At 63.0% G+C, this 17,155-nt stretch overlaps 1 protein-coding gene across 2 annotated transcripts in view; it reads left to right on the top strand.

Moving 5' to 3' along the window:
* Nucleotides 1-309: 309 nt before the first annotated feature.
* ARHGEF16 (Rho guanine nucleotide exchange factor 16) overlaps nt 310-17,155 on the top strand; it is a 28,162-nt gene continuing 11,316 nt past the window's right edge. Inside the window, exons 1-6 of one of the 2 annotated variants that reach the window (XM_024355906.3) lie at nt 310-660; nt 8,895-9,501; nt 11,987-12,032; nt 13,007-13,176; nt 14,755-14,811; nt 15,308-15,468. In XM_024355906.3, coding sequence (XP_024211674.1) covers nt 8,914-9,501; nt 11,987-12,032; nt 13,007-13,176; nt 14,755-14,811; nt 15,308-15,468 — 1,022 coding nt within the window. In that variant the 5' untranslated portion in view covers nt 310-660; nt 8,895-8,913. The remainder of the gene's footprint in view (nt 661-8,894; nt 9,502-11,986; nt 12,033-13,006; nt 13,177-14,754; nt 14,812-15,307; nt 15,469-17,155) is intronic. The other variant, XM_024355908.3, reaches the window with a different exon arrangement.

Below are 17,155 nucleotides of genomic sequence, written 5' to 3'. Positions count from 1 at the left end.
ACCAAAAAAGTGGCCAGAGTGCTTTGCGCCCTCTTGGCTGTCTTTGGCCGCCTGGCTTCCAAGAATCCAGAGGGCCGGGCCTTTCTACAGCAAACATCGGTCCCCGCAGGGCTGGTCTCCTTCCCCGAAGGCTTCCTGGAGGAGGCAGTGGAGCGGGGCCTGGAAGGACAGTGACGCAGGAGGGAGCCGAGCCGCTCTGGCCCCACGCCTGGCAGGCGACGCCCGGGCCGGCCTCGAGGGGGCGTGGGCGCGGGGAGGGAAGGCGCAGGCACCGGGCGGCGGCGGCTCGGCGGGAATCGAGAGGCGCGATCCAGTCCGGGCGATCACGTGGGCTCCAGCCGGCCCAGGTGGGGCTGTGACCTGTGACGCAGGCGGCGCCGCCACAGGTGCCCGGGACGCGCCCCGCCCCCTCCCCGGCCCTCCCCGCCCGGGCCCTCGGACCCGGAGCAGCCCCGCCCGCCCAGCGCCCACCTGCGGGGCCGCAGCCGCCGCCCTCCAGCCAGACCGCGCAGGAAGTGGAGGAGGCGCCCCGGGCCGCACCGCGCGGCCGGAGGAGAGAAGCGGCTGCAGGACAGGACAGGACCCGGCGCTGGAAGCTGCACCGCCAGCGCGCCGCCCCTCCGTCCCTCCGCCCCGCGGCGCAGGTGAGCCGGGGGACAGGTGAGTCGGGGCTCGGGGGAGCCGGGTGGGGGGATTAGCCCGGGGGAGGCGCCAGGAACCCGGGGCGCTTCTCCTCCCCCTCGCTTTTCCCGCAAGCCCCGCCCCGGCAGCCGCAACAACTTCGCGACCCTCCTGGGGCTCCGCCGGGGCGGGAGAGGCGGGGCTCGCGGGCTGAGCCGGATGCGACTTTGGACCCGCCCCCCCCCACACACGAGGCAGCCCCCTGCTTGCCCCCGCCCGCTCGCTCGCTGCCCTCTCTCGACCCCGAGTGGCCGCTTCCTCTTCCTAAAGGAAAACTTCCATGCAACCGGAACCTGGGTTCAGACTTGAGCGCGGAGGACTCTGGAAGCCCCAGGGAGTTTGAAAGAGCATGGGCTGGGGGGCGGAACAGAACGACCCTCCCGGGAGCTCTTTGGGGAATCTGACACCCAAACCTGCTTTGGCCCCAAAATTTCAGAAAAGCCCCGAGAAGGAAGAACCCCACACCCAAGACAAACCCAAACCATACGCCCGTCCCCCACCCTTGGCCTTGGTGGGCGGTGGCAGGGAGGGACCTGCTTTGTCTCACCTGAGAAGGGAGATGGGGAGGGGTGCGTCCCACCTACCAGGGAGCCGTGGCCGCTTGTCTTGGCCGCTCAGCCTCTTTCTGCGCCTGTGAAATGGGAACAGTATCCCTTTTGAGATTTGAGTAGGTGGGGGGACTGAGGGAGTGGCAGCGATGGCAGGTCTTGGTGACCTGCATCTGACCTGAATCAAGGCCTGAATCTTCTCTGTGTCCTTGAGGGGAACAGTCTGTGCACCACCTAACATGGGGGCCTAGGGGGTGCGTGTGGGCCTGGCTGGGACCAGCAAGAGGGTCCAGGTGCTGTGCCTGGCTGCAGGCCCTGACCCCTCCGTGGCATAGTTCCCAGGCGTGTGGGTTTCAGGCTCACATCCTGGCTCTCTGTGAACTAAGCAGCTCTTGGGGCCTCGGTTTCCTCATCCGTAAAATGGGACTAGTAGGAGTGTTGAGTTAGAAGATGTTGACCCACAAGTGTGCCAGGCAGACGTGGCCCCTGCTGTGCGATGCCCACAGCCAGCAGAGGGGAACAGGGTGAGATGAAAGGCACTGTCCAGAGCAGGAGCCATGGGCTGAAGGTGGGCACTCCTCACCCACCCCAGTCCTGCTGGAAGGGAGGTGTCTTGGGGGCTTCCTGGAAGAAGTAAGTCACCTGGACCAAAGTCACCTGGAGGGTGGGATGGGCCCTCCCCCCACCTGGACACTGGGGAGAAACCCTTGTTGGGGGGGCCTCCCTGAGGTCGCTGGCTCTTCAGGGGCCATCTCTGACCCACAGGACCACCCTATGTGGGAGGCACTTTCTACCTACACATGAGGAAACTGAGGCACAGAGGTGAAGCAGTGAGAAGCGGCGTGCCAGGGTCCCCCCAGCTCACATGTGGCGTGCAGGTCCCCATCCTGAGGATGACCGTCTGTGTTCACGTTGTGATCCAGGCGCAGGCGCTCCCCGCGAGTTTGGGTCTGAGTTTTCGTTTTGGTTTCCAGATGGATCTGGGCTGCTCCTGTCCTTAGCACAGGGGACCATCCGTCTGGAGCAGCGTCCTTATTTCTAGTGACTCCCTGGCTGAGGCCAGAACCCCCACTCCCCCCGGTCCCCATTTGGGGACAGCCATCCAGGTCAGGACAGGGCCTGGCCAGCAGTCCCACCCCCGCAGGCCACATTCCCTCTGCACCTGGTTTCCTTACCTGCCCTGGAAAATACCCACCTTCCAGAAGTTTGGGGAGGGGCAGAAGACAGTGGATGACGGGGCATTCAGAGGGCACTGTCTGTGTGTCTGTCCTACAGCGGGTGAACGGGTGGCAGGAGACCTGTCACCCACATGGGCACCTGTCAGAGGCAGGCTCTGATTCCCACCCTTTGGGGGAACCCCGTGAGTGGCAGCAGAGCCAGGGACAGCAGCTGGGTTTATGGGATGTCTCATTCAGAGCCGGAGCTGGGGAGTGACTGGAATGCACTTTGGGCTGAACCAGCTATGTCCAGGTGGGAGGGCCAGGTGCACTTCCCCGCCCCCACCGCGCAGGGTGGCTCTCTGCTTAGCTGCCTAGGGTTTCCCTACCACAGCCCTAGGGACCTTGATCCAGATAACAGGTCTCTCCAGCAGCCTTGCCAACCAGTAGCCAGGACTCCTGACTACCAGCAGTGTCCCCAGACGTTGCCAAATGTGCCCTGGGGGGGCAAAACTGCCCCAGTGAAGGCCGCAGAGCCAAATCCCTGGCCACCTTGCAAACGGAGCTGGCTGATGTGTGCTGCATGATTTGCAAAAGCAAGCCCTCCCCCCGATTATGTGACTGAGTCCGAAGTTTGACGGGCAGAATTACCGGAGTACAAGGGCATCATTGTAGCTTGAGTTTGCCTTCACTGAGGTTGGATGGACAGGTGCTAGAGAGGCCGCGCCCCACTGGGCCGAGTGGGGTCAGCCAGACCTAGAGGCCAGGGTAGGAGGGACAGAAATGCCTGAGGGTGGGACCACATGAAGCTGGAGGCCTGTGCAGCATCCTAACCGGAGGGGCAGCAAACTTGGGGCAATTGGGTCCTGGTGGCCGTGACAGCAGCTGTGCCCAGAGCCCAAGGCGCTGGCTGGGAGATTGTACTGCTATGGGGATGCAGGAGGCACGGGGCTGGCGCCCACTAGACTCACTAGAGGCCCATCTCTCCGGAAGGATAAGGGGGCAGGAGGGCGGGGCTACAGAGCGGCCCACCCAACCAACACTGGGTCCGAGATCCAGCAGATCAGCCAAGGCCAAGTACGGACAGGAACGGACAGGCTGGGCAGGGGGCCCTGAGACTGGCCAGCGACCACAGATTCCACATGCTCGGACAGGCCAGGCGGGGGCCCCTGAGACTGCCCAGAGACCATGGATTCCGCCTGCCCGCCTCTGCTGCACGCCTCCTCCTGGCAAGTCCCTCGTGCCCCATAACTATATGTGTCGGGGATACCAGGTGGGGTATTTAGTGGTAAAGAGAAAAGAGAGAGTTCTGGGCCCCAGGGCTCAGCCATGGGAGGTCCTTTCCAGCCCACCCTGAGCAGAAGCAGCAGGAAGTCGCCCAAAAAGTGGCACAGATGGGCCCAGAACCTCTATGGGGCTGCCCTGGCCCAGCCTCTGCTCATTTTGAGCCAAGTCCCCTTGCAAGTTGGTTCTTGGCACGGAACACCAGGGCCTCTCTGGGAAGACACAGAATCAAGGTACTAGGAGACCAGGGCAGAGCACGTGCCGAGGCAGGCATTTGCTCTTCAGTGTGGAATCTGAGCCCGACTGTGGGGACACGAACAGGAAACTGTCCCTGCCCCGCAAGGGCTCACAGACATGGGGAGATAGGACAGACAGCCAGCCAGCCTGCGGCTCCCTCTGCCCTGTGCATGCCCTGTGCTGAGCCCCCGCTCAGCAAGTCAGGGCTGCCTTTGCTGGGGAGCAGGTCTGCCACTGGCCCGCGTGGCTGCTGCAGGAAATCGGACCTCTCTCTGCGGCGCTGCAGCCGGGACAGCATGGCCAGCTGCTGAAAGGAGTCTGCCCTCTCAGCCCCTCCCCTTCACTGGCTCCACCAGGAGCAGACCAGCATCTCAGTGAGGAAATGGAAAGAGGCCACTGTAGAAACCAGCCGGCCTGCAGGAGGGGCTTCAGGATACAGACCTGGCATGGGGCTGGGGGTCCCATTGGGCCCTCCTAGTCAGACACCTGTGCTCAGGGTGTGTGCACTTGGACCTCCCGCCATCATAAGGCCTGTCTCCTCAATAGAAGCAGAAACAATCAACCACCAGCAGCAGATGTTTGAGGAAAGCCCTGTGCCTGAGAGACAGAGGCCAGCAGAGGCGGAGACAGGAGGAAGTATGTGGCAGGGGCGCAGCTCCAGCAGCCAGCGACAGAAAGAAAGAAACTCGCTCCAGAGAAAACGTAATCCTTCCTAAGACAATAGAAGATGTTACACCCATAAAGCAAGAGCAGGATGCCAGGAATGAAGAGCAGAGGGCTCTTTGAGGATAATGAAAATGATAAGACCAGGGGCCAATAAGAAGTCCAAGTAGAGAAAACCTCACACAGAGAACAAAGTAGGGGAGGAAAGGTAAGGAATTAGGAGAAAACACCAGAGCTTAATACTCATTAGTGGGTATTCCAAAAAGAGAAAACAGAGTGGAAGAGATAATATGAAAATCTGCGCAGCCCTAGACAAGAGTGACCGCCTGGCAGGGTTCCACCCAGTGCCTGGCTCAGTGGACTAACATGGACCCTATGGAGGCACATCAGCACGACAATCAGAGCTCCCAGGCTGGCTCAGTGAATGAATGTGGACCCTACCGAGGCACATCACCAAGACAGCCAGAGCTCCCAGGCTCCAGCAGGTGCGCCAGACCCTCAGTGGGGCCAGGGAGAACCACACACCAGTTGTGATCCGAGAAAGAGATCGAGACACTGGGGCCCTTCCCCAGCAACTCTGACAACAAGGGAAGGGCGCTGCCCGACTCTGGGAGAAAACCATCTACAGTGGGAATGCTCGTCTCCTCACCAGTCAGGGGAGAGGAAGAAACAAGACATTTTCAGGCAGTCCAAAAGATGGCTCCCATGTGGCTTCCTGGGACAGTGCCTGGGGATGTCCTTCAGGGCAGTGAGGGCCGGGAGCAGGTGAGAGGGGCCCCGGAAGCAGCAGAGGAGGTCCTGGGATCCGCCCAGGGTGAGGCCCAGAGCACTGGGCCCTCTGGAGAGGGAGGATGGGGGGTGTTTGGGAAAAACACTGAGCTGGCCTGCCAGACGTATAGAATATATTCTCAAGAAGCACATGGCAGAGACGCCGGAACACTCGGAAAAATTAACTGGGGAAACCAGGCTGGTCAAATGAGAGAAAATCATTAACAAGACGTGGACAAGGCCCTGCCCTGGGGCTCAGCGCCTTGTGCCGGCACAGACATTGTGTGATGGGGCCGGCCGTGATGGAGTCCTCGTCCAACAGGCAGGGAGGGGGTAGGAATGCCCATAGGTGGGGGTCACTGAGAGCAGGCTGTGCCTTTTTCTGGGAAAAGCTGAGGAGCCCAGAGCAGTGGACTCCGGGGATCAGGGCAGCGTGGAAGAGGGGACGCTGGGCTTTCATGCTAAGTCTTTGGTGCTCGTTGACTTTTGAAACGGTGTCTGTGTCTTCATAGTTCTTTAGAAAAACTGAAAAACAGAAGGCAACGGGTGCCTGCCAGGGCCACAGCTCCCGAGAGCCGGCTCCTGGAGGGCTCTGGACTGCCCACACCCCTCAGGCTCTCTGTTAGGCCTGTGGGTGCGGCTGCCTCGCGGGGAGCGGAGGTCACGCCCAGCAATGGCTCAGGCTCTGGCTCGCCTGACAGGTTCCCGTTTGGGCGCCTTCTGGCAGTGGGGCAGACTTTGACCTCTCCTGGGACAGCCGCTGCCAGCCAGGGAGTGCTGCCAGCCAGGGAGTGCTGCCAGCCAGGGCCAGGACACCGTCTCAGAGGACGTGGTCAGGGACAGTCAGGCCTGGGCAGTCTGACCCCATTAGGAAGGAGGAAGGCCTCTATGAGAGTCAGAAGGCTGAGACAGTGCAGGCTGGGGTCTCTGTATTTGGGGGCTGTGGGGTCTTGGGGACATTTGTTTGGTGGGAGATGGGGCACAGTGATGGTGTGGGCATGTCAACCCACATCAAATGCCCCCCAGGTAAAGTAATCACATTTAGAATAAAAGGACTGCAGGGCCGTAGACCGCCTACGCTGGCCACCCGCTGGAGTGCGCTCTGCTTGGCGTGTAGACAGAAGCCTAAAAGAAACGGATTTCTCGGCCAGGCCTGGGTAAAACGCAGACACGCTACTGTGAGCGGGTGATCCTGGGATGGTGCAGACCAGCGTCACTCTGGTCGGTGTCATGGACACCAGCCCCGGGGGAGGCCTGTTGTGTCTGCCGCTGTCCTCGACCAGTGATTCGGAATGTCCTGAGGAATGTACCCTCCCGGCCAGCGTGGGGGCCGTCCCTCCCTGGGGCCTGGGAGGCTCAGCCGCACGTGCCTTCCTGGGATGGTTTTAGCAGAGAATTTGTGTCCTGGGAGAGTTTGGTGGCTCCTGGGGCTGAGCAGGGACAGAGGGGTGTCCCAGGTGCCCTGTGGACACTCCAAAGGTGCTAATCCAGGTCAGTTGTGTGGCTGACTGTAGGCAACCTCCCTGCAGGAAGTGACTTTGGGCGAGTGACTCAGCCTTGTTTTCCCATCAGAAAAATCAGTTTCCACCCGCAAGAGACTCCGGTCATTTTCATGTGTGTGACGTTCTGGGTGTATAGGAGGCATACTGAGTGGTGGTGGTTGTTGTTTTTATTTTTATTTTTTAAAAGGGAAAGAATGAAAGCAGTGAGTTTTCTCCATGTCGTTACCTTTTGAACCTACGAAGCTCCCTCAGCATAGGTAGCATGAGCTTGTCTGTGATTCGGCAAGGCCTTGGTCACTGCGGCGCAGACGCAGGCCTCACGCCGGCCAGGCCTGTTACACACTTTGCACGCTTTACACTTCCCACCGTACCTTCAGGAGGTGGACCTTGCTCTTATCATGCCCATTTTGCAGATTTTGAAACTGAGGCACGGAGAGGCAGCGTCACTTGCTCATTGATCACATGCCTGGGTCAGGGCTGCTCCCTGACACGTGTGGGGAGCCCCTGAGCAGCAGAGGGGAAAGCTGGGAGGCCTGAGAGACCAGACCCTTGGAATCCATTGCTCAGTGGCCTGAGGGTTGCAAGTGCCCAGGGGGGTTGCAAGCAGCCCGGGGCGTGAAAGCTCGCTGTGGGCCTGACCGCTGTGGCCGAGCAATGCGCCGTCACTCAGGAGGTGATGTGTAGCCACAACAGCCCCGCAAAGTGCCTGGAAACAGACCTCTGGGCCCGGCTCCTGGAGGCCGTGTCGGCTGGGGGCTCTGCACATCTCGGTCACACGGGGTCCAGGCCATTGGGGCTCTGCCTGGCCACGCGTGCCTATAGTCATGGCAGCCAGGGAAGACGCAGAGGCAGGTCGAGAGCTGGCTCTCCACATTCCTACCTGGCAGGCACGCATGTCCCAAAGCCAGTCTCAGGACTGTGCCATTCCCAAGGGGCAGAAGGGCAGCCCTGCCTCGGGTCTGGAAGGAGGAAAGTGAGAAATGGGAAGCAGCAGTGTCAGGGGCAGGGTGCCAGCCCCGGACCATGAAGGGAACAGTGGGGTAGAGATGGGCTCGGGGGCACGCGCTGCCAGGAGGGGCGGGCAGGAGTGTGGCGGGGGCGGGGCAGCCCACGGGGTGTGGGGATCAGGCTACAGAGATGTCTACAGGGCAGCTCCCGCTCTCTGCTGGGTGGTGTACGTGGGCTGCCACCCCTGCCACCACCACACCTGCCCAGTGGCCAGGTGTCATACCGGACTCTCGGGCTGGTGACTGGTGGGGCTCCTGAGACCAGAATTGTCAGCTTTATGCCCAGTTCAGAAACGTGGAAAAATGCAAGCGTGTTGCCTGGTGTGTGGAAAGTTCCATGGACAGTCCGCGACAGTCATGTCACTGTGTGGCTAAGAGAGGGGAATCACACTGGCCTGGGCTCGGGCCGGGAGCATGTGGGCAAATGCACCTGCCCCCCCCCCCCAACCCAGCAGAGCCTGGCTCAGGTGCCTGGAAGACCCCAATGAGGCAGAGGCTGTGGTCACTGCCGCTGTGGCTGATGCCGGCCTCAGGAAGCCCCCCAGTGCAACGCCATGACCCTTGCACTCACCATGAGGAAGTGGTTCCAGGAGGCTGCATGGCTGCCAGGTGTGAGCCAGGATTCCAGGCCAGGTCTTCAGGGCTCCAGGGCCATGCACCTGAGCTGCCCCACCTGCCTCCAGGCTCAGGAATGTGTCCTCAGCGCATGCTGCCCATCAGAGGAAGCAGTGTGGCCTCCCAGCCTCCAAGGTCCAGCCTACCCCCATAGGCTGTGCCCACCTGGTCCCTTGGAGCTCGGAGAACCAGCGCCTGCCCAGTCCCATCCTGTGTCCAGCCTCTGGCCTCAGACATGGCTGGCTCCCGGTGATCAGGACTGGCTGTGCCGCTGACCCACTGTGCTCCTGGCTGCGTCGCTGTCCTTGCCCGCTGTGTCCTGGGAGCTGTACTGGAGCCCCGGCCAGACATATGCAAAGGAGTAGGGGGGTGGACACCCGCGGGGGCAGGGGAGAGCAGCCTCACGAGACCTCACTTCTGCCCTTCCCCCAGGACCCCACAGCCGCCCAGCATGGCCCAGCGGCACTCAGACAGCTCCTTGGAGGAGAAGCTCCTGGGACACCGCTTCCACTCGGAGCTCCGGCTCGATGCCGGGGGGAACCCAGCCTCCGGGCTCCCAATGGTCCGTGGCTCCCCGCGTGTTAGAGACGATGCCGCCTTCCAGCCCGAGGTCCCGGCACCCCCACAGCCTCGGCCCCCGGGGCACGAGGAGCCATGGCCCATCGTCCTGAGCACAGAGAGCCCGGCGGCCCTCAAGCTGGGCACCCAACAGCTGATCCCTAAGAGCCTGGCTGTGGCCAGCAAGGCGAAGACCCCAGCCCGCCACCAGAGCTTCGGGGCGGCTGTACTTAGCAGGGAGGCCGCCCGGCGGGACCCTAAGCTCCTCCCAGCCCCCAGCTTCTCCCTGGATGACATGGACGTGGACAAGGACCCCGGGGGCATGCTGAGGCGGAACCTGCGGAACCAATCCTACCGGGCGGCCATGAAGGGCCTGGGGAAGCCAGGTGGCCAGGGAGACGCCATCCAGCTAAGCCCTAAGCTCCAGGCTCTGGCTGAGGAACCCAGCCAGCCTCATACTCGGAGCCCGGCCAAAAACAAGGTAGGGGCCTGCTCGTGTGGACCGTGGGGAGGGGGCTGCTAGGCAGAGGGGCGGCCTGGCCGTCTCCACCACCGTCATCTTCTGCATCATGGCAGCTGCCGTTAGTAAGCACCTGCTGCATGAGGGCTCTCGACTGGTTTATTCCAGTTCAGCCCAGTCTGTGAGTGTGAAGATCCCACCTTACAGATGAGGCAGCAGAGGCTCGGAAAGGTCGAGGGTTCTACCGAGGCCCCCAGACTCTGGTGTCCCCGCTCCCAGCCTTGGTGGAGGGCAGATCCCTGGAAGGGCCCAGTCCCTGTTTCCGAGCTCCGGACAGGAGCCGGCCTGCCTGGATGATAGGGTTCAGGGTGACCTGGCTGCAGTGACTGGCCTGGGCTCCATCTGCCCCGGCAGCTCCAGACAGGGACTCAGGCGGGAGGGACTGAGGCGGGGCAGCTGTGCGGTGGCCTGGGGCTTAGGAGAAGTCTGCACATTCCCTCTGTACACAGAGCCCTGCTTCCCTGCCTGCTGGTGGTGGCTCTAGGTCTGGGGCATGGTGGCGGCAGACCCTTTGCTGGGCAGGGTGTAGCCTGACTGCATGTGTCACTAGGGCCCAGGGGACAGAGCGTCCAGCTGGGGCTCCTGGGCCCAGTGTCCCTCATCCTCGGAGTCACCATCCCCTGTGGCTGGGGGCCAGGCCTTCATTTCAGGCAGCCCTGGAGCTGGAAGCCACGTTCAGGGAGAGTTGCGTGGTACCTGGACACCCACCCAGCCAGGACTGCGACTCTGGCCACCCTGCTTGGTCTCTTTAGCTGGTGGGTCTGGGCTCAGGCAGGGCTGGGGTAGGGGAGGCGAGCTGCCCTGGAACCGCCCATCAGGAGGCCCTGGCAGCCCGAGCACCCTCAGGAATGCAGAGCAGATGCAGGGCTGGCCCCAGGGGCGTCCTTCTTGTTGGGCGCCTTGCTCAGACGTGTTGGAAAACAGGCCCCAAGCATATGGGCTGCCTCAGTGAAGGACGAGGGTGGGGGCAGGTGCTGTGTGACCCAGATGAGTTCCTGAACCTTCCTGAGCCTTGGCTTCCCCATGTGGAAACAAAAATCACAGCCGCCCTCTGGGCATCCTCTGGGCAGTGTCCACGGAAGGCGCGTGCCAGAGCGTCTTCTTCACTGGTTGCCGTCCCAGCTGCCTCCTCAGGCCCAGCTCCTGCCCAGACTGGGAGTGGCAGTGCCAGCCTCAGGAGATGCCAAGACCACCTGTCAGAATGTCCCATGGGCGTCCACTGCAGGCCCATGGTGGCTGAGGTGGGGTCCCCCGTGTCCCCAGCACCAGCCACTGTCCTCGGTCACAGCTCTCTCTTGTTGTGCCTACCTGAGACGCCCAGGACTCAGAAATGCCTCGGCACCTCTGCCGCAGGCCCCTGCACCCCAGCAGCTGGAAGGGCCCCAGCACTCTCTACACCCACCAGGCCCAGGCCCATGGGGCACCATTCATTCATTCACTGTTTATTTCATGCAGTCAGCAGACACTTCCTGGGCACCTGCCACATGCTTGGTGCTGGGGTTCCAAAGTGAGCCCACGGGCGTGGGCCTGGTTCTCAGAGGGCCTCCAGCGCAGGGAGAATGCCGAGGGCTGGGCTGAGGGCAGCTCGGGGGTGCTGGGAGCACAGAGGAGGGGGCTCCCCATGGCCTCGGGTCAGGGTAGGGTCCTGGAGGAAGGAGGGTTAGCGCAGAGGCAGACAGGAGGAGAGGACAGGGTCAGGGGGTGGGGGAAGCAACAGCTCCAGCCAGACCTGGAGGCTGAAAGGGGGCTGGGGGAGTCCTTGAGGTGGGGTGCGGGGCACGGGGCTGAGGGTGCCAGGCCAGGTGCAGCTGGGAGCACCACACACTCCCAACCAGTAAGGGGAGTTTACAGGCCCCAACTCGTTCTGAGAAATCAGCCCCTTTCCTTCCGGGAACCAGCATACCTGTGGCGTCAGGAAAGTGTGGTGTCCCAGCCAAGGAGGGTGGGCTCCAAGTCGGGCACCTGAGCGTGGGGGCTTCCCAGGAGCCCAGCCCTCCCATCACTTCTGCCATCGCGGCCTCCTGCTGGGGCCCCCAGGCCCATGCTTGGGGCTGGACACTGACTGGCCAATCCTTGCTCATCTGCCCCACCAGGTCCTAGTCCCCAGGGGCCTGTGTCCTGCCCCACTGTCCCTTCACAGCCCTCTCCCAACCTCACCTGCCCTGCCATGGGCCTGCTCAAAACTCTTCTGAGCATCCCCTCACGATGAGTTCAACCCTTCCTCCTCCTCCAAGCAGCCCTCAGTCACGTGTCCTGCCTGCTCTGAGCCCTCCTCCCACCTGTCTTGGCCTCTGCTTGGCGGCCGTGAGGCCCTGTGGAGCTGACATCTATTGGGCACAGCTTTGCATGTGGAGCCGAGAGGTCTCTGGGGTCCCAGGGCAGAATCGCTGTGGGCCACACCTGCCCCGGCTGACAGCTGCTGTTTCTGTGTCTCTCTTTTGTGCAGAAGACGCTGGGGAGGAAACGTGGGCACAAGGGTTCCTTCAAGGACGGTGAGTGTGGCTTTGGGAGGCACCGCGGGCTGGGCTCCAGTTGAAACTGGTCTCACTGGGGCACCCTGGGGTTCGGGTGGGCCTCAGTTTGGTGTCTCGGGGTCACCAAAGCTGCTTGACAGGGTCCTTCCAGAGGCTGAGGTCCCAGTGGCTGGTCTGATCATGTAGCCCTGATGAGTCTAGAAAGGTCTAGAAAGTTCCCTTGGACTCTATTCTGTGTGTTCTGAAGGGCAGGGTACAGACAGAGCCCCCAGTCTTGCCCTGAACACCCCATGTGTGTGCTGGGCCCAGCCTACAGTGGCCGTGTTGGGGGACCAAGGCCAGATCAGAGGGCTCCGGCCCCACACCGCGGGCTCTGCCCGGACTCTTCGAGGCTGAAGGGGAGCCATGTGTTGGGGCCTCCAGCATGGGTGGCGGTGGTGCACGCTCAGCCTGCTCGGGGGAGATGAGAACATCCCACAGGGAGGTTGACATAGGGAGGTGCCTGCTACCTGGGTCCAAGTCCCCGGGGGTGTAAAGAGATTAGAGGCAATGAGGCCCGGGGAGGGCTAAGGCCTCGAGTGCCCAGCTCCAGGCCTGAGGCTCCAAGACACAATGGCCCCTTCCAGCCCCCAGAAGCTTTGTGGACAGGCATGGGCCCAGGAGGGGGTACCCAGGTCTCCTCTACAGAAATCCCTGGGAAGTGTCCCCAGGAGGCAGCAGCGATGCCCCACGTCTCAGGGTAAGGCTGGATGGGGGCTGCTGTGAGGGTTTGGAGGCACCCTGAGCCGGGACCAGCCCATTTCAGGTGGGGCTTGTGGCATACGAGAGGTCTTGGGACTGGCGCCCAGCCTGGGGCAGTCCCCTCCCAAAGCCTCTCTCTCCCACACAGCCGTGAGAGCCTGTGGGCCTAGAGGACTCAGCCAGCGGGTTGCAGGGAGGCGCAGCCTTTTGCAATCCCCCAGGGCCACAGGTTACCCTCCTTCTCTGTCTAGACCCCCAGCTCTACCAGGAGATCCAGGAGCGGGGCCTGAACACCAGCCAGGAGTCTGATGACGACATCCTTGATGAGTCCTCCAGCCCCGAGGGAACCCAGAAGGTGGACACCACCATTGTGGTCAAGAGCTACCGGCCCGCCCAGGTCACCTGGAGCCAGCTCCCGGAGGTAGCGCCGGAGGGTGGGTGAGGCTGCCCCACAGAGGCGGGGAGAAGCCACAGGGGTCCCCCTGCTGTTCCTTCCCCAAGCCCAGGTGGCTGGTCCCCAGCAGCAGCCCAGTCCTCCCAGGGAGGGTGGGCAGCCTTCCCAGAAGCCCCTCGGCTGTGGGTGGCAGACCTGGGGGTCTCCCTCCTGTGCCCTCAGAGTCGCCCTGCCCATGCAGGGCCCTGCCGTCGTGCGTGCGAGGGCCAGGCCTGCTCAGACTGCCCTGCAGGGAGCTGCGGGCACCAGGAGTCCCTTCCCAGGGCCCCCGCCCCAGGAGAGGGCTGAGTGGTCTGCGTAGGGAGACAGCTGGGATGGGAGGGGCCGGGACTTGGAGCTGGGGCCAGGGCCAAGACACTCCTTCACTTTCCATACCTGAAATTGGGGGCCCGTCCCTGCCCTGCGGGGGTCTCAGTGGAGAGCGTGGCCCGGCAGTGGTCCCCATGCTTGGGGGAGATGGCTGCTCCTACTCCAGGTGGACCGGCATGTGACCCGCACCCTGAGGCCCAAGGGAGGGGACCATGTGGCCGTGGGCGTGGCGGGCAGCGGGGAGGGCGGGCCCCCACCTGTGGTACAATGGGGCTCCTTGTTCGCCATTCAGAGGGGCTGGCACTGCAACCACCCACCACACACCATGGTGCTGCGTACCCCGGGACCCCGGCCAGGGCAGGCCCAGCGTGGGGTGAGGGCAGGCAGCGGGCAGCCTCCCCACAGATAGAAAGGCCTAGAAGTGCAGTCTTACTCTCCTGCTGGGAGCTGGGGGCGTGTGGTCTCCCTCTGTCGGGGATGGAGTCCAGTACTGCACCCTGGTAACTGCCAGAGATTCTGACCCTGCATGGGAAGGAGGCACTGGTTTGGGGAATGGGGGACTCACCCTTGGCCCAGGCGCTGTTGGCGGCCTTTTTGCCCAGCCCAGTGAGGAGCAGAGCACGAATCAGGGTGGCCTGAGTCCTGCAGAGGGGACCCCTGGGCGGTGTGGCAGCCCTCCTGGTCCTGACGTGCTCTACCAATCGAGCCACACTCCCGCCAAGGCGACCCGCCAGCTGTGGGCCCCGAGGAGGAGGGAGCCCGGGCGGAAACAGCGTCACCCATAGCTTCCAGGCAGGGCACTGACTCGCCTCGCCCAGGTGGGGTCTGAGTCACAGTCCTGCCCTCCACACTCTCTCCCTGGGTGGGCTCCGCACCTCTCCATCTGCCAGGAAGATCTTTGGGACAAGATCCCTCCCGCCCTCTGGCCTCTCCCTCTGGATGCCCCATGCTCTTTCTGGGCTGCTCTGGGGCTCTTTGGCGGCTTGGGGGAGCGGGGGGCTGACCCAAGGAGGGTTGCACAGAGAGGAAGGTGACGGGGATAGGCCCTCGGCAGGACAGGCCTACTCCAGGATCGTACCTCCCTGAGCCCTGGGGGGTGGCTGTGGGTGTTCTGCCCGGGTCCCCGCCTCTGCTGTCCATGTTGGCCCTGGTCCATCAGGAGGAGGAAAGAAGGGAGACTTTGGCCCAGGCTTCTAGGACCTGTGACCGAGAGCTCCTGGGCCTGTGTCCCCCCAGGTGGTGGAATTGGGCATCCTGGACCAGCTCTCCACTGAGGAGCGGAAAAGGCAGGAGGTAAAAGGGCCCTGGGCGGGAGGGCTGTCCCCCATGGCCTGGGCCATGCAACACCCGGGGAGGGGCAGCAGCCACGGTGGCACCACCCAGCCATCCCTCTGCGGCCACCTCCAGCGCCAGGCCCTGTCACGCTGACCAGCGCCTCACACAGCCCCGGGCTGTGCTTCCACCTGCGCCAGGCCCTGACGGAGCCCCTTCGCGTCACCGGGTGAATCCTCGGAGTCCAGGGGCTGCCATCACCCCCTTCTCTGACGAGGACGGGGGTTGTTGCCCAGCTTCATGCGGCTCATAAGGCACCCAGCCAGGGGCATCCAGGGACGTCGGGCTGGCATCTCCAAGCTGGCCATTCTGACAGCCCCATCCAGGGGTGTGTCTGGGGTTCCTGTCCCCACCTGCCCCTGCCACCCGGGTCACGTCCTCCTGTTCCAAGCATTGGTCACCGAGGCACGCCCGTGTCCAGCGTCACTGTGGGGCTCACCCAGGCCCCTCTCCACAGGCCATGTTCGAGATCCTCACGTCGGAGTTCTCCTACCAGCACAGCCTGGGCATCCTGGTGGAGGAGTTCCTGCAGTCCAAGGAGCTGCGGGCGACCGTGACCCAGATGGAGCACCACCACCTCTTCTCCAACATCCTGGATGTCCTGGGTGCCAGTCAGAGGTGAGGCCACGCCACAGCCTTCCACACAGGGTCCTCTGCCAGGAAGGTGCCTCCCCCCGTGGGCACCGCACTGTCATCAGCAGGCCCCGGGGAGCCTGCGCTGCACCTTGATGTGGATGGTTTAGAGCAGCTGCTGGCTCCCGCGGAGTGTGATGACCTCTGAGGGTCCTTGAGGCCACCAAGAGGTGGCCCCAGGGCCGGGCTAAGCACTGGGGCTGTGGCATCCTGGTCGTTCATAAGACGTGGAGCACTTCCCAGGGGTACAACCCTGCCCCACTGCCAAGCACCACCCCACCAGGACGTCCAGGCACAGAGGGCTGCATGACCCAGGCAGCGGTGGCCACAAGCTGCTCACCTGTAGGCAGGAAGCCTCGAGTTGCAGCTCTGGGTCATGTTCCACCCAAAGGTGTCTGGTGGCTGGACCTCAGCTCTGGTTGCAGGGCCTGGGGGTAGAGAGGCTGGACGTGCAGCTGCAGCCATGCACGGGGGTATGTGCGTGGGGTGGGGTGGGGTGTGTGTGCGTGGGTGTGTGTGTGGGGTGGGGTGTCTGTGCATGGCTGTGTGTGCATGGTCAGTGGTGTGTGTGAGTGGGCTGGCCCTGAGGCCTGGAGGGTGGCTCGGGAGCATCCAGCACCCTGGTGTGTATGCATGGGTGTGTGGGGGCAAGGGTGTGTATGCATGGGCAGGGGTGTCTGCACGGGTGTGTGTGCATGAGTGTGTGTGTGGACAGGGTTGTGTGTGCGTGGGCAGGTATGTGTGTGTGTAGGTGTGCATGGGTTTGTGTGCCTGGGCAGCAGTGTGTGTGCATGGGTGTGGGGCAGGGGTGTGTATGCATGGTTGTGTGTGCGCGGGTGTGTGCATGGGTGTGTGTGCATGGACGGGTGTGTGCACAGGCAGGGATGTGTGTGCGTGGGAAGGGGTGTGTATGCGTGGTCAGGGTTATGTGTGAGTGGGTAGGGGTGTGTGTGAGTGGCTGTTTTCGGTCAGGTGTGTGTGAGTGGGTGTGTGTGCGTGGGCAGGGATGTCTGTGTATCTGCGTGGTCAGGGATGTGTGTGAGTAGGTGTGTGTGCGTGGGTGTGTGTGCGTGGGCAAGGGTGTCTGTGCATGGCTGTGTGTGCGTGGTCAGGGGTGTGTGTGAGTGGGCTGGCCCCAAGGCCCGGAGGGTGGCTCGGGAGCATCCGGCACCCTGGTGTGTATGCATGGGTGTATGTGCATGGATGTGTGTGTGGGCAGGGGTGTGTGTGCGTGGACAGGTGTGTGTGCATGGACAGGGGTATGTGTGTGTGGGCAGGGGTGTGTGTGCCTGGCCAGGGGTGTGTGTGTGGGCAGGGGTGTGTGTGCGTGGGCAGGGGTGTATGTGCATGGGTGTGTGTGCCTGGCCAGGGGTGTGTGTGCCTGGGCAGGGGTGTGTGTGCCTGGCCAGGGGTGTGTGTGTCTGGCCAGGGGTATGTGTGTGGGCAGGGGTGTGTGTGCGTGGACAGGTGTGTGTGCATGGACAGGGGTATGTGTGTGTGGGCAGGGGTGTGTGTGCCTGGCCAGGGGTGTGTGTGTGGGCAGGGGTGTGTGTGCCTGGCCAGGGGTGTGTGTGTCTGGCCAGGGGTATGTGTGTGGGCAGGGGTGTGTGTGCGTGGACAGGTGTGTGTGCATGGACAGGGGTATGTGTGTGTGGGCAGGGGTGTGTGTGCC

This window comes from Pan troglodytes, chromosome 1, assembly GCF_028858775.2.
Source record: "Pan troglodytes isolate AG18354 chromosome 1, NHGRI_mPanTro3-v2.0_pri, whole genome shotgun sequence".
Lineage (NCBI taxonomy): Eukaryota > Metazoa > Chordata > Mammalia > Primates > Hominidae > Pan > Pan troglodytes.
Note: the sequence above shows the minus strand (reverse complement) of the source record. Positions and strands in the feature narration are given on the sequence as shown.